At 47.1% G+C, this 20,252-nt stretch overlaps 3 protein-coding genes across 4 annotated transcripts; 2 read left to right on the forward strand and 1 right to left on the reverse strand.

Moving 5' to 3' along the window:
• The first annotated feature begins 11,085 nt into the window (after positions 1 to 11,085).
• Positions 11,086 to 15,669, forward strand: LOC131271616 (putative ATP-dependent RNA helicase DHX57). 2 transcript variants are annotated; one of them, XM_058273108.1, is made up of 3 exons: positions 11,086 to 11,195; positions 11,258 to 13,320; positions 13,676 to 15,669. In XM_058273108.1, exons 1-3 carry the CDS (start codon positions 11,128 to 11,130, stop codon positions 15,409 to 15,411), a joined length of 3,867 nt encoding a protein of 1,288 aa, XP_058129091.1. In that variant the 5' UTR covers positions 11,086 to 11,127; the 3' UTR covers positions 15,412 to 15,669. The 2 variants fall into 2 exon arrangements, with proteins under 2 accessions (XP_058129091.1, XP_058129092.1); XM_058273109.1 differs by lacking the exon at positions 11,086 to 11,195 and having other exon boundaries at positions 11,441 to 11,533; positions 11,673 to 13,320.
• A 1-nt stretch (position 15,670) lies between these two features.
• LOC131271635 (myb-like protein P) lies at positions 15,671 to 18,768 on the reverse strand. Its single transcript, XM_058273129.1, has 4 exons — positions 18,138 to 18,768; positions 16,569 to 18,071; positions 16,338 to 16,492; positions 15,671 to 16,262 (listed from the first exon to the last, which is right to left on the reverse strand). Exons 1-4 carry the CDS (start codon positions 18,478 to 18,480, stop codon positions 16,137 to 16,139), a joined length of 2,127 nt encoding a protein of 708 aa, XP_058129112.1. The 5' UTR covers positions 18,481 to 18,768; the 3' UTR covers positions 15,671 to 16,136.
• Positions 18,769 to 18,895: 127 nt separating this feature from the next.
• LOC131271634 (uncharacterized) lies at positions 18,896 to 19,698 on the forward strand. The gene has a single exon (XM_058273128.1). It carries the CDS (start codon positions 19,217 to 19,219, stop codon positions 19,637 to 19,639), a length of 423 nt encoding a protein of 140 aa, XP_058129111.1. The 5' UTR covers positions 18,896 to 19,216; the 3' UTR covers positions 19,640 to 19,698.
• The last annotated feature ends 554 nt before the right edge of the window (positions 19,699 to 20,252 follow it).

Here is a 20,252-nt window from a genome sequence, read left to right on the forward strand (position 1 = left end):
TCCTGGGCGTACGATCACTGCTCGCGGGTCACCGCCTCAACGGGCTCGGTTATGTCCTTCGGCCTTGACTTTTCTTGGTCCCGCGGAAAAAAAAGGGCACCCGCACCGGTAGGGTCACCGAACACTCTCCCTCGCTGCTGCCCACACGGAAGAGAAAACGCTTCTTGACTTCGAGGACCTCGGTAGCAACGGCACGCTACACCACATCACTCCACCTGCTCCGACGGCGTAATAAACGGTGCGGAGGTCTGCCGAGTGGGTTCAACCTCCCGGCGGGACTAGAATTCCATCCTCCTCTCCAACCAACCGTTCGCGTACTGCGGCGTTCGCATACGCTTACTGGTTTCGATTTTGCTTTTTTCCTTTGCCCCTTTGCTTCGCTCGCGATCCCGGACAGGCTTGTCGGCGTATCGCCACGCCGAGATTCGTCTCGGACGTTTCCCGCCTATGCTCCTGTGCAGCTTACTTGATCGCGATCCTCCACTGACGTCACCAAACAACAAACACCACAACAGCAACGACAGGTCCGCTCGCGATGCGGGTGCGTGTCGATGCGTTCAGGCTCGGAGATACCGGCGATAGTTGAAGTCCTCCAGCCTACACCGTGTGTGACTAGACCTGATCAGATAGTCCTTCCCGGCGGCACTCCCTGCTCAACCCCGGCGGGTTACTCAGATTATGGAATGGATAAACTTTATCACAAAAACGCACACATGCACCTGCACTTGGTGCACCGACACTTCATAACACTTTAAGCGCTGAGCTACCCAACTGACAGACAATGCGTTTGACCGTATCTTTCTTGATCACTTATTCACTTATCACTTGGCGGAAACGCACGCATTTACGCTCCGTACTTGATCGAACCGATTTTCCTTCCGGCGAGATGAAAAACTGTTGCTAAATACGGTGAAGTCACTCAATATCGTAGATTAATATCCTGCTTTGCGCGATTTTCCAAGTTTGTCTCTCGCTAATAACTTAAACATCGATACTACTTTTGTAATCCAAGCATAGCGTTTAGGTAACTCCGTAAACAGCAAAGCGGCCTAAAATGCCTAGAGCATCGAAATCATTTGCAGTGCGAACTGAGGGCCGGACGGCCTTTCCGGCAGATCTAATCGCAGCAGCAGCAGCAACAGTATGCGCACGTACAGCGGCACGGGAACGGAGTTGATCGAATTTTCAGTGCGGGCCATAGTACGTCGCCCGCGACGCTGGTGCCCCGCCGGTCGCGGCCAAGAGACGCCACCCTACGGTTCCGTGTTCGATATCGGGCGGAATATCTGACCCGTGGGATGCGCACTGTTTCCGACGGTTTCCGTATGACGCCAGACGCCTGCGAAGAGAAGGAAAAATGGGAAAAATGAGGCGAATACTTAAGATCAATATTTGATCACCCCTTCGCATGCACAATTGTATGCAAATGGTGTGTAGTTCGGATTTGATCTCGTCAGATCAAAAATTTTACCCCGAACCCCATTATTCGCCGCAATTGGCAACGGTATTTTTCGACAGATAAAAACACACCACAAAACGGCGTTGACCTGAACCGAACGTGCATGATGTGATGGGTTTGCTCGCGCTTGCACCGTCTCGGACGAAACTTCGGTAAAAGACGGCACACTTCCGACTACCAGCTCCATCTTGAACGAGCGTTTTAAAATCCTCCGCGGAACGAAACCAAAACCCGTCTCGAGACACGTGCCACTTTTAACTGCTCGCGACACGCCACAGATTTTAACAAAGCATGTTCATTCATAAGTTTTGCCGCGGAAACGTTATCAAAAAACGGCTATTTTGTGTTTGTATTTTTTTCTCCCCCAATCGTCCACAACCGTACCGAATTTGCATGGCCGCATTATTCGAAACCACGCCAGCCGATGGCGAGTGGAGGGGGTTTTTGACGCCCACAAATCATAAGAAAACCGATCGGCTGGCACACCAAAGATCCGATCGGAAGATCACGACCGCAGCCGGTAACAAACCTCGGTCTAGTAGCCGGGTTTTGCTGGACAGATAGAATGCTCCAAAAGCCACGTAGATAGATCAATATTTTATGGTGATTAAATTATTTCCTATATTTATGTTAAGTAGAAATTTAATCCGGTCCTTACCCCCACCCAGGTTTGCCAACCTTCGATGACTTCATTTGGGGAAACGGAACAGAAAAACGGGGTTTGAAACCAGCCATAATCGTCGTCCCACGATCGGCGAAGAACCGAATCGGAACGTTACCGTTTGCATAGTGCGACAACGTGGGGACGAAAGTTGACCAACGGTGCCGCTAAATCCCGTGTTTGTCAGTGAACATTCTCGGCAAAGCATGTGTGGAAAGGAAGAAAGAAGAAAAAACGCACCTCGCTCTCAAGGTCGGAGGTTGGTCGACTCCGAAAGTGCGAGCCACCATTGCGCCACCGCTTGGCTACAAAGAGGAAGATGGTCGTGTTGTCATTAAAACATTTTATGGCAGCTTCTGCGACCCGAGGCCAGTTTAATTGGACTTCAATTCGGGCGAGATGATGATGCTTGAAGCGAATTGTGTTGAGCGGTTTTATTCTTATTTTGTTACTTTTATTTTGCCTTGCCTTCGCCACATTTCCACACCATCGGAACGTAACATTTGTACGCGAGACAAAACAGACCAGTCAAGTCGTCCTACAGTTGCCAAACGCAACGCCGGAAGTGGCACACAAAGTAACGAAGATGCCGTACCATAAATTACTCGTCAGAACCGATCTAATTGCTATCATTCGGAAGCTCCAACGTGATTAAAGTGCTACTTTCAACCAGTGCGCACCGAATAAGGCTGGGCCAAAGAACGCGTAGTTGCTTCGTCATGGACCAACGGACTCCAAAACTATGGTTTTTTTTATTATTTACGTACACTCCCCAAACGAAACTTCAGAGGGCAGAGGAACGGATCGCTTAATTTATTATTTAATGAATACCTGTGCCTTCGGCCAAACAAGAGGCAGACGCGCGCCGATACTGGCCGGTTTTTGCATGAATTATTGTAACCCGCGTGTGGAAGGAAGTTAATAAACGGTTGACTTGCGATGGCAAATTATAAGGAACCAATAAGGATGGGACTTGAGGCCGGGATCACCGCAACACTCCAAGGAAAAACCTTCACAAACGTCAGGTGATTGGATTGACGATTCAGGAAATGTCTAACAAGACCATCCGATTAATGCCTCGTCTAATCTCTGCAGTCAACTCCCCAGCGATTCTGAAGGACATTCTTAAGCCGCCGTCCCGTGGCGCTTCACTTAATCCCTTTGAACCCCTTACCCAGAGCCAGAGAGAGTCGCAATATCTTGGCTTATCGAAGGGTCCCATCGACCGCAAATCAACCCACGGCTCGAGGGGCACACAGGGCTGGTTGCGGCACGGAACCCAAGGGTAAATTACGCTTTATTACCATCATTACTACCGCTGCATCGGTGATTGATTGATATTCAACTTCTTGCGAATCCACCGAACGGCAACTGATAAGCATCGTGTCGGAACCGGTGACGCTAGGTCGATGCTACACAACCGTTGCATTCCTCCGCGTGCTCTGTTGCTGCGATGTCAGCTGTCGATTGCTTTTATTGTCGTCATCGATGCCAATGAATTACAGCTGTTACGGATAACAGTTATCATTCGATCGGGGTTTCATTTTATGGACATTACTGTCCATTCTGATTTCATAAGAAATGGTAACGATAGGCATCCACAGGAAATAGAAGAAGCCTTTTTGTAGTTCTCCCGTTTCATGTAACGAGTCATTTCTATGCATCTGTTTATAAAGTTCTAATGTCTAATTTTACTAACTATATGTTTAAGGTATATTCTTGAGGAATTTTAATCAATACGAACCAGGAGTATCTTTAATATTTAGCAAGAGTTCCAGTATTATTCTAAGAATATGACAAAATTTCCAGCAAGTTGGTCTATGTTATCCTCTTTATGTTGAGATAAGATGACAAATATTTGAAAAAATGTTCATATTTCTGTTATTTATTTATTCAATTGTGTGAAAAATTGACAAAGCCACACTCAACATGCGACTCTCGTCAGAAAAGTGTTACTACTTTTTGAAAAATTGTACAATTTTCACGAATGATGAAATATAACGATTTCCTTAAAAATATACTATCCAAACTATTTCGACAAAATTTGTGGGACTCGTGATGACTGAGCATTTGGAACAACAGCTATATACGATTGAATGTAGAGCATGTGGCTCTAGCTTCTTTTACTTTTTAAAGTTTACGATAAATTTGCTTATCGATTCTTTCTTATCCCAGATTGACTTTAACGTTATTTGTTTGAAAAGCGAATCAGTGCACAAGGTTAAGCTTGTGGTGTAAGACCTCGACCTTAGCCTAATCTTCTTCGTTTGTTTTGTTTTTCACAGAATTGTTCAACATAAAAAGCAATTACATTTAACAACTCCACTTCATATGTAACCCTCAACCCCCGCCCCGACTTTACCCCCCTCCATCGGTTCACCTTCCGCATGCAGGGCGACATTGAAAGACGCAGCCGTTCCACCACGCGCCAACGTTTATCACGCCGATAACACACCGCCAAGCTCGCAGCACCGGATCGTGAACCGATCTTCGAAACAAACTCCACTCATCCGTGAACGTGTTTTCTTGCACCGGTTTCGCTCCACTCCACGGTGAGGTGAACAGTTTTGCGGCATTCGGCTCTAATAATGTTTGACCCGGAGCCCCAAACTAGCCGTGACCCGACCGACGGCTGGCGGCCAAGGCTTCCCAGGGTGGACATAATCCGTCATCCTTACTCAAATGCCGTGCCACCGGGAACGACCAGCAAAATCCGTCGGTCAAGCCATTGAGGGATGGCGCGCGTGGTGGCGCTTTCTTTTCGCCACCTGCGAATGCCACCGAGAGCTGCACGGATAATTTTGAGAAGTATTTGTGGAGCGGGGATGTAGGCCAAGGCCGAAACCGCCGTGTAGCGAACGCGAACGAACGGATGATCCGTCGACTTGAAGGCAAGACGAATCGGTCGACAGCCACAATAGTCACGAAAGAGTGGCACAAAAGGAGAACCGAGAGAATAAAAAAAAAACTCGCCGCAAACCAATCGCAAAAGCTGCAGCGCCGTTGTTGTGGAGGCTGCGGAGGCCCACCACCCGGAAAGCGCGCCAATGCTAGAACGAGGAAAAAGCTCGATTCTCTTGAGCGCAGCCGGCGTTCGCGACATTGAACGTGAACTTTCTTAACCTGCCGGGTTTGCATCCGTCGTCGTCGTGGTCGTCGTCGTCGTTGGCTTGTGTTTCCTTCCAGATCCACTCACCCGGCCTGATCTGCTCACCCCTGTACCCTAGAAACTGAACGTTCCGTTCGACCCGTTTCACGATTGTTCCACTTCGACTGCAGTGGAGACAGAGACGTTATGGAGAAAAACGAAATAAACGAACGTCAAATTGAGCAAAAACAAGTGGAACCTGCCGATGAACCGAACCGAGTGATGCCGTTCACCGTCGACAAGTGCAACGATGCAAAAGTACAAGTGGGGATGCAGTTCCGACGCTTCTTAGCAAGCACGTTCGGTGGCAACCGAAAGAAGATCGTGGAGATGGCGAACGATTATCGCGATGACGATGAGCAACACACACTATCACCCTGGATGGCGTGTCCGTCCATCGTTTGTCCATTTCTCATGTTTAATACTCATACAATTTCCCCCAGCTGCTTTGAGGGAAGAGGTTGGGAGGAAAGAACCCTCCGCGATTCTCCTACGCAAGAATTAAATGTCCCAACTGCTTGCCCTCCCCTCCTTCCCTGGCAGGAAAGATGATCCGGACACAAACGATCGCCTTGTTGATCTCGTTAGGTAGCACGAAAACACCGCCCGCGTGCAGTGATGCTAACTATGCTAATCAAAAACTAGAGCGGGCGTGGAGCTGGCAGAATTATGAAGCCTTCCCCATCGGTGGGGTCGTCGCGGAGTTCCTGCTACGCGAGGTTAGCTTATTTTTTTTACTTTCGGGCCCATGGGGAGGATGGCGATGGCGACTATTTGCACAAGTGTGTTTACGAAGCAGTTTAGTAGCACGTATTAATGGGCCGTTTTGCGGCTGCGGATTTTTTTTTTCGCTTCTTTTCCGTAGAAAATCGAGCCTCCGATTCGACCACACCACGACGGAGGCCGATTATCGACCTTTGCCGTCAAGCGCCAACCTGTGACAGATGGGAAAACAACCATCAACAATCGGCTACAAGGTGTGAAATTAGTTCTACTATTATTCGCAACGAGCAAGTGAAATCGAAAAAATCGACTTTCACAGTTATTACCGAGCTTAGGTTCTTTTTCCTAATCGTGATACCAACCTGCTCCGCCCTCGGCTGGTACACTTGGTGCATCAACGTGATAACGCTTGAGGAGAGTTGTAGTGGGCTGCAAGGAGCTGATTAGAAGCCCAACTATCAACCCGCAACGAACTGGGACTTCAAAGTACAAGACCACCAGGCAGCCAACAACCAGCACAGGTGCCACCGATGTGAAGATTCGACGCAGGGAAACATTGATAAACATTAATTGCCCGTCGTTGGCTCAGGCACACTACTTGTAAACCATTTTTTTTAAACCGCATTGCATCGTGCGGATTCCGAAAAAGAGCATTTGGACAAGAAAACCCGCTGCATTTATCAACATGTTTTTTTTAACCTCGTCACTTTAAATGCCCTGTTCAGAAAACAACTTCGGTGGAGAAGGGCTTGCACCCATTGTTTTGACTGTGACATACTTCTTCGCGGGAGAGGTGGAGGGCATCGTAGGGTTCGGGGGTTATTAGTTATTAATCAGCGTATTGACGCAATAAACTGCACAGGCTCGGGCCGACATGTTCACCCGTCACGCGATCGTCACGCCGATCGTTCCTTAGGAATGAAGGTAAGAGGCTTAGGCAAAAAAGGCAAACGCAAACAGGGGTTAACAAAAATTCCCAAAAATTTGCCCGAACGAGTTTTCGATGGTGATCGATTGGTGAAAAATCCCCCTCAACACACCCAACCGAAAGTGGCAAGCGTTATCCTTGGTTGACTTTTGTACGTCCGTTTGTTCGACTGTCTTGGCCCAGCCGAAGCGTGACCACTTTGGCGCGTATGTCATCGATTTTGGGTCGAAATACTAAATAAAACAAACAGAAAATACTTTAAAACCCCTTCTTGGCTGACGCGATCACGACATGGAAGTACGACGAGGATCACCACTTGGCACAGAACCACAAAACACTCGCTGGTGCGATCTGTTTCACTGTTTGGCCTGTTGAGCAAGCACTTGGACACACATTGGGTGACATTTCTTCACGCCTTTAGAATTTGGGGATTTTCGTTTTTTTGCAGGCGGTACCAACCCTTGGCAATTGTTTGCCCTTTTAGTCACCGACTACCACAGGACGGAATTCTCTGAACTCTATCGGAGGAGTACTACGCAACGCGCCCGTTGATAAGCGCACGCTCGCACGGGTTTTATGTTTCCGTTTCAACAGACGCCACCAAACGCTTCAAATAGTGGTACGACATACACACACATACACACACACACGCATGGGCTCGAGAATTCCCACCCATTTCACTAGCAGGATAAACCTCGTATCGAATACTCACTGGATCCACTACGCCGGACACTTTAGGTCGCCACGCTGAAGACGACGACGACGACGAGGAACGGTGCGCGCGTGTGAAGCCTTCTGGTGCGCGGACGGTCACTTTGCAGAACCACCGAGCGACCGGCTACGACTGATCGACAGCAAATGCGCCCCGTCGAGTCGGCGCAGTTCGCTGAAGCCGCTCGCAGACGATCGCAACTAGCGCGAAACCGACGACGATGGTGAGCGTTCGCGCAGCCCGAAACCGCGAGACATGGATGCGCGCGTGAAAAGCGGCCATACAAACGCACAAGTGGGGTTTTGCGTGCGGAAATGGCGCCAGTCGTCGTTCCGCCAACGAACCCTTCCAGAGCAGCAGCAACGCACGTGACGTTGTCCTAGGACTGCTAGGAGAGTGTCCAACCACTGCCAACCGTCGCTGCCGCTACGAAGAGAAATGTCTCTCGGGACCGCGGTCTCACGCCGTCTTATCAAGCATGGCCCACTAGAACGGATGAATGCAGCAAGATCCAAATGAAACGCAGTCGATCAGCACTTCATCGCCGAACATCGTACGCCAGAGACCGCCACTCTGTCTCTTCCACAGCCGACCGATTAGGCGCTGCCGGCGGCTTATCGTACATTCGAACATTATCGCCCAGAGCGAGGCAGGCAGGCGCAAATGTGTGACAGCACGCGCATCGCCACGACGCCGTGCACTGGTGTGCGGGCAAAAGGGCTGTTTGACCTACACACCATCGACCCTAGTCGCGGGACGGACCATCATCGACAAGGCACTGACATGACAAAGCGCCAAGATCGGCGTATTGACCGGTGTCGCAAACAAAGCGACGTTATCTGTTCAGTTGTCGTCTGCCTCAGCAGCCAACGTTTCAACTTCCCGATTACAAATTACAGCCTAACCTCGATAACCTTTTATCCATCCTTTGATGAAGATTCATTTAAGAATTCGTGGTCACAAAGAGACAGCGGCAGGAAGTTTTCCCCTGACGGATGACACCCGCGGGAGACACTGGCCTAAACATCCCCTCTCTCCCTCTCGCTCACTCATCAACAGAATTTGAAACGGTAACGCGCATCCTGACAAAGGATCATACAATGTCAGCGCAAACGCAAACGGTGCACGTGGCCGGCTAGTGTGGTTGGGTAAGGTTACTTAAGCAGACCGTAAAAAAGAACACACCACCACCACCCTGGTACAACGTAAGAAACTGGACGCGTTAAACACGTGAGCGAAACACACTGACGATGCTTTCGAACATATGAACAACGCTGCCGTTGGCTTACGAACTCAATGAACGGAACGCACTCGAGATGATGGCTTTTTCAATTTGATCTGTATCAGCGCATGTTATACGATAAGCATGTTCTTACAAGTGCTCTTCCCTACCGCAACCGCGGGGTTTCACCCGTCGCGAAAAGAGCAAACAATGCATACGGGGGCTACAACAGTTTAAACCGTCTCAAGCAGCATGCCCCTGAGTATCCATCATAATTTTGGGGACAAACAAAGCATTAGAAAAGACCTACCGAATCCACGTCCCATTTCCGGGAGCCAGTGGAACTTCCGCACCACTTATCCACACGAACGAATTTGTCATTTTTCTTTTACAGCTTTTTGTGTGATCGAAAAATGCTCCAAACTAAGTGAACGCTTCACTGCGTACACTAAGCTGCACAATAGGGTGGCGGGTTTTTTCCCTCGACACTGACATTGCACTGGGGTGTCATTGTGAGTGCTTCAATAAACTTCATCCCACAAGTTTGACGATCGGTTCGGATAAAAGGAAACAGTTGTGATCGGTTTTGTTAGCGTCCGAAATGTACTATTGAATGTCAATGTCCAGGTAGTTTCACATGCTCGAATGTGGTCACGAACAGACAATGGCCGACAACTCTACTAATCATTCGCATTCTGTGTGACCTTGATTAAGCTGCAATCAGATCGATCTTGCAGAGGATTGTTACTAACTTTATTTCAATATTACATGAGGCTTGGATGATTTTTTGAACCATCCACGTGTGTTGACTATGTTGAGAATAGTTGCAAGTGGTTCACAGTCGTAGTACAATTGTTGGGTATTATGGAAAATGGGCATCTTTCTGAAAAATGTCTGAATTCTTCTGAAGAATTATTAAAATAAATCGGATTAAAATTAATTTGATAAACACGATAAAATCATGCCAAAAGTTGTTATTTTATACATAAATACACAACATCATGGTAAAAAAATCATCCTATTCTCAAACTAATTTTAATTTACTAAATATACTTGCAACGTTTCTAGTTTTCCTACTTTTTATTTTAATGAAGGATTTTTAAGAAGGTCGTGTTGGCTACAGTGATTTCTATAGTTCGTTAACTATAGAATGGATACGATTAGAAATTTTACAATGGACTGATCATCAACGAAATTAATGTTATGCACTTTAAAGTAAATTTTTATAATAGCTCCAGAAAGCTATTTTTTTGTTTTTTCTTATTTATTTTTTTATGTGGCACGTCATCCCTCTTGTCCCACAAGGCCTCTTTCCGAAGAGAGTTTCTGTAACCGAAAGCCGGTATATTATTCATCGGTGGTCAGCCGTTCGTAACACCGGAGGGTGTCAGATTCGAGAATCGATCACACACCTGTGGCGTGGTGTTTCCTCACGGTACCCACAAAGCTATACACCTAGTTAAAAAGAGAAATAATTAATTATATGTTATTAAAATATTCCACCTTTACCGCATACGGCTATAAAAAACTGTAACTTCTAATACAAAAATGCTGAAATTGCATGAACTGCTTACGCCATCGAGCATATTTTTTTCGCCTATTAATGTTTTTTCTAAAAAATTACGAACGAATTTGATAACTGTTAGGCAATTTTCTTTTTTTTCTCGAACCAATCTTCTTCTTCTTCTTCTTCTTGGCGTAACGAGCTCTTGGTCATGCCTGCCCGTTAAGGGCTTACGAGACTTGTTTCCCTGTTGTACGTGGATAGTCAATCCTCTCGTACAGGGGAGGGTCCGGTCTCGGTTGGGATCCCTCGAACCAATCATATGATCTGAATTTAGCTTACATTTGGAATAGGTAGGAAGGCGATGTTTCAGAGGCTTATTTTTCATTGATAGTTCATAAAAATTCTAGTATTTGTGCGACCTAATACAACTGGTAAAATTACAGTGTACAATGAACTGGACTTGGGTTCTTTTATTTCAAGCCAGTTGCAATAATATTCAAAAATTTAACCCGCTTCTTGAAAACATGGCGGAATTGCTCCTTAAAATTCAAATTTGTTATACAAAAATTTCCGAGTGTTCTACGTACCCAGCCCTGTTTTCTGTTCTACAGCTGTTGCAAATCAGCTGGTTTTGACATGCGTTGACACGTCGTTTTTTTTTTCATACATTGCTACCTTGTGGTTTTCAGGTGATTCAGTATTTTCGACATCCTGTGTAAGTAGCAGCTGTTTTTCATAGCAAATTTAGTGTACCAAACAGCTTAAACATGGACGCAGAAAGTCAACAACTTATTTCTGACTGCTTCCTGAAAACGATCGTTATTCCGCGATCCACGTAAGTAGCATAGCACGAATCGCAAATTCTGCATATGCTAATTTGCGTCATCATCATTTCAGCAATACACCAATCGAACCTCCGCCAACCAAACAACCGGTGAAGGCGGAACTGCAGGTGCTCCGACTGAAAGATGAATCGCAGAACCTCATTATGGATACGCTCCGGGCGATACATGGAGAATCGTTTCAACTGGGCGATATTTCAAAGTACGAGGATAAAGGCGGCCGGATGAAGAAAGGGTTCTGGCAAGATCGTGGCAATTTGATCATTCAAGGGGGAATCGATTTCTCGAACGCTCCACGGACCGGAAACAGTAACGAAGACAAGTTCCGCATGTACGCCATCATGAAACTCCATAGCTACGGCTTCCATCGTTCGCACTGCGAGGAGGCACTGGAGCACCACAATGGAGATATCGACAAAGCGTTATCGCTGCTATTTTCGAAGTACTTTCCTCCACCTTCCGATTTGCAGCTCCCGCCGGCTGAATACAACGATGATGAACTCAGCACCATGCGTGCGGATGAGCGGGAAGCTCTGGAATCGATCTACGATAAACTGTTTATTGAGAAAGAACGGAACCGAGTGTGGCAGCTGAAGTTCAAAATCGATCACTTGCTAGTGCACAGTCCATCGGAGAGGAAAAAGCAAGCTGAACGAGAAAAACAGCAGGCCGAGGAAGAGAGGCGTCGGCAGTTGGATGCACTGGCAAAGAAAAAGAAAGTAAAGAAGGAAAAATGTTGGAACTTTTCCAAAGGCAAGTGTCGCTATGGCAATCGATGCTATTATTCGCACGAAACGGATGAAACGCAACCTGGCGAGGAAAAGAAGAGTGACAAAAAAGGTGACAAAGCAGCTGACGAGGATCCGAATGTGTTCTTTTTAGAGGTGCGTTTCGATCCCGGCAACCGGTACCCTTTCGAGCGCCCGGTACTGTTGCTGAAAACCACATGTTCCGACATTCCGGAACAGTTGTGCCTTCGTGTGAACCGTCGCTTAGTTCAAGAGTGTGTCGAATTGACCCGGGATGGAATGCCGTGCATTTATACGGTGGCCGAGCTGCTACAAAACGATGAAGAAATAGGTCAGTACATCGAGCAAGATCGCTATCAGTTCCCAGATGCACGCCGGTCAATTTTTTACGAGCCCGAGCAGGATACTGGCGAAGAAGTGAAGACGGGTGAACTGGCAACGCACCATCAGCGGGGCACAACCGGTCGACAGACTGGTCCCCGTATGGATGTAGAGCAACTGCTAAAGGAAGATCGTAACATCGTGCGTAAGTTCATGGACAAACAAACGAATGGCGCCTACAAGGATATGCTTAGGAACCGACGAAACTTGCCAGCGTGGGCAAAGATGGGTGAAATTATCGCCCTAATGGAGTCGCATCAGATACTCGTCGTCAGTGGTGAAACGGGTTGCGGAAAGTCAACACAAGTGCCTCAGTTCCTGCTGGACAATTGGTTGCTGCAATCGTCGAAACTGGAACCCAACCAAAAGATGCGTCACGTAGAGATTATATGCACGCAACCGAGACGTCTGTCCGCGATCGGTGTGGCGGAACGGGTGGCAGAGGAGCGCAATGAGAAAATTGGCAATACGGTCGGCTATCAGATAAGGCTGGAGAACAAAATATCTTCCTCTACAAGGCTTACCTTCTGCACCACGGGTATCCTCCTGCGACGGCTACAGTCCGATCCAACGTTATCCACCGTGACGCACATCATAGTAGACGAGGTGCACGAGCGCAGTGAAGAGTCCGACTTTTTACTTCTGATCCTGAAGGAACTGCTTACGCAGCGCACCGATCTGAAGGTTATTCTGATGTCGGCCACGCTAAACTCGAACCTGTTCTCTAGCTACTTTAGTGACGTGCCGGTGTTGGATATTCCCGGTCGCACATTTCCCGTCGAGCAGGTGTTTTTAGAGGACATTTTAGAGCGCAGTGGCTTTGTGATGGAGCCTGACTCTCAGTACTGTCGAAAGCTACGCAAAGGAGAGCATGAGATGCTGCTTCAAGAAATGGAGTATTCCGACGTCCAAGCATCCAACGTGTTACCGGCGAAAACGATACGTGATGAGAACCTTAAAATGGCCGATATGTTTGCACGCTATTCCGGTATGTATAGGTTTCAGGTTTTTATGGTTTATTTTAAAACAAATATCTTCATTAGTATAAAGTTATACTACTACCAATGTTTACCCATAACTCTTCAAAAGTTATGGAAATTTGAAAAGTGTTGCATAAGTATGTAACCAGTTAATAAGAATGAATTAAAATCACGGAATAATTGATTTCCATAAAACCCGCTGTCATTTTTGTTTTTTTTTAAATGGTTTTGAAATCTCGAAACAGTCGAAGAAAATAAAATAATTACAATAATTTTGAAAATTCTGGAACGTAGATAATACTACCTTCTAAACTGCATGTTCGTTAAACGGAAATATATCGACCTCGTTTTCATTCGTTACAGAATATTCGAAGCAAACGTGCAAGATGCTTTACCTCATGGACCCCCTCAAGATCAACCCGGAGCTGATCGAGCACGTGCTGACGTACATCGTGGACGATAACGCTCACAGCTGGCCCAAGGAAGGATCGATATTGATCTTCCTACCTGGTTTGGCAGAGATCCAAACGATGCACGAAGCGCTTAGCGAGAGCAGGTTGTTTGGCCCACGTGGCGATCGATTCGTGCTGATCCCGCTACACTCGATGCTCACGAACGAGGAGCAAGCGCTCGTCTTCCGGAAACCCCCGAAGGGCAAGCGTAAGATTGTACTTAGCACCAACATCGCGGAAACGTCCGTCACCATCGATGACTGCGTGTTCGTGATCGACTGCGGGCAGATGAAAGAGAAACGGTTCGACTCCAACCGCAACATGGAATCGCTCGAGATGGTGTGGGTATCGCGGGCCAATGCACTTCAGCGAAAGGGTCGTGCCGGCCGTGTGATGCCCGGCGTCTGTATCCACCTGTACACGAGACCTCGGTTTACGAACCACATTCTCGGTCAACCGGTGCCCGAAATACACCGCATCCCGCTGGAACCATTGCTGTTGCGCATCAAAACGCTTCCAACGCTGCAGGACCGTCCCATGGATGCGGTTCTTGGTGCGACCATCGAACCACCAAGTGTAGAAAACATTCAGGCGGCCAAGAAACGCCTGATCGATGTGGGCGCCCTGGACCTTGAGGAACAGCTTACGCCACTCGGACACCATCTGGCCGCGCTGCCCGTAGATGTGCGGATAGGCAAGCTGATGCTGTTCGGAGCGATCTTCCAGTGCCTCGACAGTGTGCTCACGATCGCGGCTATTCTCAGCTACAAGAGTCCCTTCGTGTCACCGTTCAGCAAGCGAGACGAAGCGGATAATCGCAAGCGACAGTTTGCGATAGCCAACAGCGACCACCTGACGATGCTTAGTGCATATCGCCGGTGGATGGAGGCGGCTCAGCGTAGCCGTTACGCCGGCCAGTGCTTCGCCGAGGAAAACTACCTCTCGGGGAAAACTCTCTCCACGATCGGTGATATGAAGTACCAGTTTCTTGAGCTGCTCGTGTCCATCGGGTTCGTGCCGATTGACCTATCGGGGCGAAGCCGGGCGAAACGGCAGCAGCTGGAGGACCTGGCGCAGCTGACCGGTTCGGAGCTGAACGTGAACGGAGCGAACAATCGACTGCTGGCGGCGATCCTCTGCGCCGCCCTCTACCCGAACGTTGTGAAAATTCTTACACCGGAGAAAAGCTTCGTTTCGAGTGGGAGTGGTGCCGTTCCACGCCTGCCCCAGGCATCCGATCTGCGCTTCAAAACGCAAGAGGACGGTTACGTCAGTCTCCATCCGTCTTCGATAAACGCCAACGTGGGCTACTTCGGATCGCCGTTCCTAGTGTATCAGGAGAAGGTTAAAACGTCGCGAATTTTCATCCGTGAGTCCACCATGGTGCCGCTGCTGCCGATGGTGCTTTTCTCCGGCAGTGACTTACAGATCGAGCTGCACGGTGGCGACTTTGTTATTCTGCTCGAAGGCGGCTGGCTAATGGTGCAAGCGGCCACCCATCAGATCGCCGAGATGATGAAGTTCCTACGGCTGGAGTTGGCCAAAATGCTTGAGCTGAAGATTAGCGATCCGTTGTTGAACCTCTTGCACCATGAACATGGAAAACGGATCATCGAAACTATAGTGCACCTCATCAGCAAGGAATAGATTGTGCGATATTTTGATAAGTTCAGTCTTTACTAAGTACGTGCGCAATGTATAATGTTTATATGTACAATTACTAATAACTAAAATTTATAATAAAAACAAAATGTTACATTTTTATACTGTTCGTTTCCATCACTATTAAGTATATCAAACCATGTATGGTAGTTTATTTACGAATATTCCTCAATTTCGCAATAAAAAAAAGGATGCTTCACTTTTATTCGCATGTTAGCATGCATGCAAAAAAAAACCATAAACATATTATTAGGTTGAAGTAATTTTATTGTTCGCTAAGTTTATTGATTCCTAAAACAAAAAACAGAATGTTAGACACGTTTTGCTGCGATTCTTTTTCGATCATATTCATAATCTCGCTAGGAGCCTAAAGTTCGTGGACAAACACAATTCCGTTCTTATCAAGCAGAAAAGGCCAAAATAAGTGTTGGTTTGACAAAAATAATTTTTTCCGTTGATTTCCACAATCTCTTTCGGTCGAAAGGTCAACGTGCCGTGTGCGTCTAGCCTTTCGATTGATGATACTACGGCCAACAGGGAAATCGTTCAGTTTACAATTTCACATCACGTTTTTTTTTTTTTAAGACACCATACGACTCGCAACACTAATACGAATTCGAATTTCCATTCCGCGTTCTAAATACAACCTTTCTCCTCGTATCAAACCAGGAGACAATAGGAAGAGACCAGCTAATTGCGCCACGGTAGTCCTAGGAAATCAAATAATCCAATGCTTTATGTTTGTTATTTCCGAACTTTAGCAGAGCGTCGGAGATTTTTTCCACCTCGAAGCCCAGATCGAGAAGTTCACTCAAAGGAATTATGTGTTCGATAATCTGCAAATGAAATGCGAATACAAAAGATTAATGCTGCTGGCCATGCAAGCTTCCAAACGACAAGGCTAAACGAACCTTTTTGTCATCGCTGCCGAGCCGCTGCAGAACCCATATTACACGTTCCAATGGAAAGCCCATAGCACTGATTTGTTTAACAAGATGCTGATCCGCCTGCACAAGCTGATTGTACTTCGTGTAATCGAGCCGTTGTTCGTCAGCACTGCTGGATGCTGTGGAGGGGCAAGAGTTTTAAAGTTTAGAAAAGCATTTTGGTTCGCCTTGGCCGTTTGGATAAAACCTACACACAGAGCTTACCAATTTCTTCACCACTTCTGCTAGAAGAAGTAGTACTAGTAGTACTTTGACGATCGCTAATGGTTTGACTGTTATTACGCGTCCTCCGGGTGACTGAATCCTGCACTTCGTCGTTCAGCTGACGCACAATGTCCGGGACGCTTTTGGATTTCGATTTCAGTCCGGACGCTGTATCCGTACCTTCGACTTGGGTGAGATAGGTCGGAAGATACACCGAGGCCATGCCAGCACCCGAAGTTGATGACGCAGACTGGTAACCATGGTAGCCGCCTCCATGGGACATTTGCACACTGTTGTAGCCTACCGACGATGTGGTGTCTGTGGATGCGGTATGATATCCATATGATGATGCATTCGTGCCGGAACCGTCCGAATGCGATGTTGATGGGGCGGTTACGTACGAGGCCGCTGGATGCGAGTGATAGCCGTAGGAATAGTTGGAACCTCCCGACGGTTGCTGGTAGGTCTGACTCACCACGGGAGGCACATGATACGTCGGGCTGGTGTAATTATGCATACCATAACGGTTGTCGGTTGTGTTCGTGGAAGGATAGCAGGCTGCAGCCATGCCCCTTGTATCATACGAAGTGCCGTAAGTGCCGTAGGGCTGGTAACTACCGTAGGATGAAGGAAGATACTCACTGACGCCACTCTTTGCCACTGTTGTTTGAGAAGCTTGCTGATACTGGCCAGGATACATTGAATACTGTTGATTCGTGCTGTATGCTGTGTTATAATTGTCTGTTGACTGGGGGGACAAATGCTGCTGCTGCTGCTGTTGTTGTTGTTGCTGCTGCTGTTGTTGTTGCTGCTGCTGTTGTTGTTGTTGTTGTTGCTGTTGTTGTTGTTGCTGTTGTTGTTGTTGCTTCTGCTGTTGCTCTTGGTGCTGCTGCTGCTGGTACTGTTGCTGCTGCTGCTGGTACTGTTGCTGCTGCTGCTGCTGTGATTGCCCAAGTTGAGGAGAAAAGGAATCCGTCGTTGCTAATGGATACGTTGCCTGCTCTTTCACTTCCACCGGTGCCTCCTGGGAGTCGTTCGGCCTCACACTTTCGGTAACATTCTTGGGAACATCGTTCGACGGGCTGGCGAGCGTCGTGTTTTGCTTTAATACTTGCGCCAAAATGTCCAGATCGTTAATCGTTCGCAGCTCCATATTATCGAACGGACTCGAGGTATCGTTCTCGAAGTCCGAGTAATTGATTTTGTTATAATTATTGTTATTGTTATTGTTGTTGCTCCCGAGGGTGGCATTCGCTAGTGCCGGTGTGTCCGTACCGGCCAGTGTCGTCTTTGGAATGAAGTTAGCATTAGCAGGGACATTGGGGTAGTTTTGCGTGTCCGCAGCACTAGGTACTGCGTCCCGTATCACAGTCGGTACCAGTATCGAGTCGAACTGGCTCATATGATCGAACGGTTTCACATTGCCACGCTCGTCCGACGAACCGGAAGGTGCAGATTCATCGTTGTCCTCCTCGTCTTCTTCGTCCGACCCGTGTGGCACTCTTCTGTCGCCAACACCACCACCTGCACCCCGCCCGCCTTCCTCGGCCTCGTTCTCATCGCTTGCGCTGGACAGTTCGTCCGTGTTGGGGTACGAAATTTGATTCAACTTTCTCTTCTGCTCAGCTTCGATGAATCGTAGCTGCTCCTGTTCCCGTAGCTGCAGTCGGGCCCTGCGTTCGCATCGCTCGCGTTCCCTGATCGCTTTCCACTCGTTGATCCGCTTAAGTACTGTATCTTCGAGTTCGCATTCGTAGCAGCTCTCCCGCAATACTTGCCCCACGTCGTACTGATGCAGGCGGTTCACTACCCCCTGCGGGAGCACAATCTTTGGCGGTGGTTTAAACCGCTCCGATATCTTCACCGGAACCCCTTCCATGTAGCTAGACGGGCTGTACGACATCCCAGCCCCGCTGCTAAACGCTACAGCAACAGTAACTCGACCGCACCGAACCTCATCCGAAAAAGTGTGCGCCTAGCAAATTAAATTATCGCGTACACTTTCTGCTGCAGTGGATCTCCTTCGTGGCCTTCATAATCCGGACAGCTAAGACGACAAACTTCGCACTTACGGGCCTTGGTTATGCGTAGACCATTCTTACAGGAGAAACAAAGGAAACTCAACGGTGAAAGACATTATCGGAAAATATATATCGAAACCCTAAACGAGGTTTAAGGGGATAACTGAAATCTTTTCCCTACACTCAACACACAAATTAACGTTGGTATGACAATATTTTCCTTTCTGTGCTTTGCTATCATTGCAAATCACTATTGTCAAGTGTCAAATAGACAAAAGTCAAATGGAGTCAAGAAGCCCGACGCACGAATCAAATTTGAATAGCAATTTGTTTGTTCCAAAATCTATTTATTGAAACCGATCAAGCTAGCCAAATTCTAGAATTCCTTTTTGTAACTTTAAAGCTACGGTAGGATTTAGTGTGAAACGATACAAAAAACGGTATTTATTCGTTTGTTTGTTGTCAATCCAACGGTTTGACAGCAACTATCGCAGCTACTTTAAATGTTTCATTCGTTTGAATACATTCGTTTGGTATTAGGCATTCAAAAGCATAACAAAGTGCTGGGCGGTCGCTCCAGAGTTGAAGGAATATCTGAACAAACTACAAAGCGCTAAGATGAGCTCGTTTTTCAAAGCCAAAAAACCTAGTCCGCCAAACACCACTGGAGACCCGGGAGCAGCTCAAACCGCGGATGATTTCATCTTTATCGAACGAAGCGTTGCATCGGCCAAGCCCAACGTCGATGTCGTGCGTGAACCTTCGCCGATGTTTCCAGTTAAATCAGAACTGTTTCCTGCCATTCCTGGCCCGTTAGCCAAAGGACCGGCAGTCCGAAAGTACAGTCATGAAAACTATGACCACTACATAAGATTCGTACCATTTAAGCTTCCTCCAGAACTCTGTGTGGACGACCTGAACGAGCTTTCTCGCCTCCAGATGTACGATGTATTGTCCTACATTACGCAAATTTTATACTCTGTGAAACATCAATACGATTTCCGTTTGGAGAAAAGAGTATTGAACGACACGGCAAAGTAAGGTTTTGGAAGAAGTGCAGACATCAAGAGCGTCGAATGAAATAAATTAATAAAACAAGTATAGTAATCGTTTCTCTTCTTTCTTATGAATAATTACTTAATTGTCTAATATTTCCATCAGTCAGTACATTTATGTAATCCTCGACATGGCTCTTGCTGGAAAGAGTGCAATCATAAAGAATTGAGAACAAATAAAAACATTTTACAACAATTGTCACCGTATCGCTTGAAACTAGTTTGAAAAGCTAGAAATCTTACGATGACGCTAGAATATAAACGCATTCGGTTTGGGGCTGTCACAGCATCTTGTAGTGATGGGAAAATCAAATTGAAGCAGGGATTCGAATCTTTTGATTCAAACCATTCCGACATCCGTATCTCCGAATCTGAAGCCCAATCCGTCATATCATTCGCGCACATCGAACATGTTACGAGACATTTTTTCCGAAATTGCCGACATTCAAGGAACCTGGTACTTTGTGTCCATTTTGAAGAATATTACAATGTATACATTTAATGTATGTGAGACATTAAATTTTCAAGCTCGTACAGCCATCAGAGCTGTTTTATTCACAGGTTCAGATTCAAATAACACATCACTAGCTCAACCTTTT

This window comes from Anopheles coustani, chromosome 3 (genome assembly GCF_943734705.1).
Source record: "Anopheles coustani chromosome 3, idAnoCousDA_361_x.2, whole genome shotgun sequence".
Classification (NCBI taxonomy): Eukaryota; Metazoa; Arthropoda; class Insecta; order Diptera; family Culicidae; genus Anopheles; species Anopheles coustani.

What these genes read in the sequence shown, in the direction of transcription:
- LOC131271635 (XM_058273129.1), bottom strand. Translation starts at nt 18,480, where the DNA reads ATGTCGTACAGCCCGTCTAGCTACATGGAAGGGGTTCCGGTGAAGATA. An exon ending in TGAAGAAATTGGTAAGCTCT is followed by an intron (nt 16,493 to 16,568) that starts GTGTGTAGGTTT and finishes GCCCCTCCACAG; the next exon opens with CATCCAGCAGTGCTGACGAA. An exon ending in TCGGCAGCGATGACAAAAAG is followed by an intron (nt 16,263 to 16,337) that starts GTTCGTTTAGCC and finishes TTTCATTTGCAG; the next exon opens with ATTATCGAACACATAATTCC.
- LOC131271634 (XM_058273128.1), top strand. Translation starts at nt 19,217, where the DNA reads ATGAGCTCGTTTTTCAAAGCCAAAAAACCTAGTCCGCCAAACACCACT.
- LOC131271616 (XM_058273108.1), top strand. Translation starts at nt 11,128, where the DNA reads ATGGACGCAGAAAGTCAACAACTTATTTCTGACTGCTTCCTGAAAACG. An exon ending in ATCGTTATTCCGCGATCCAC is followed by an intron (nt 11,196 to 11,257) that starts GTAAGTAGCATA and finishes TCATCATTTCAG; the next exon opens with CAATACACCAATCGAACCTC. An exon ending in TATGTTTGCACGCTATTCCG is followed by an intron (nt 13,321 to 13,675) that starts GTATGTATAGGT and finishes CATTCGTTACAG; the next exon opens with AATATTCGAAGCAAACGTGC.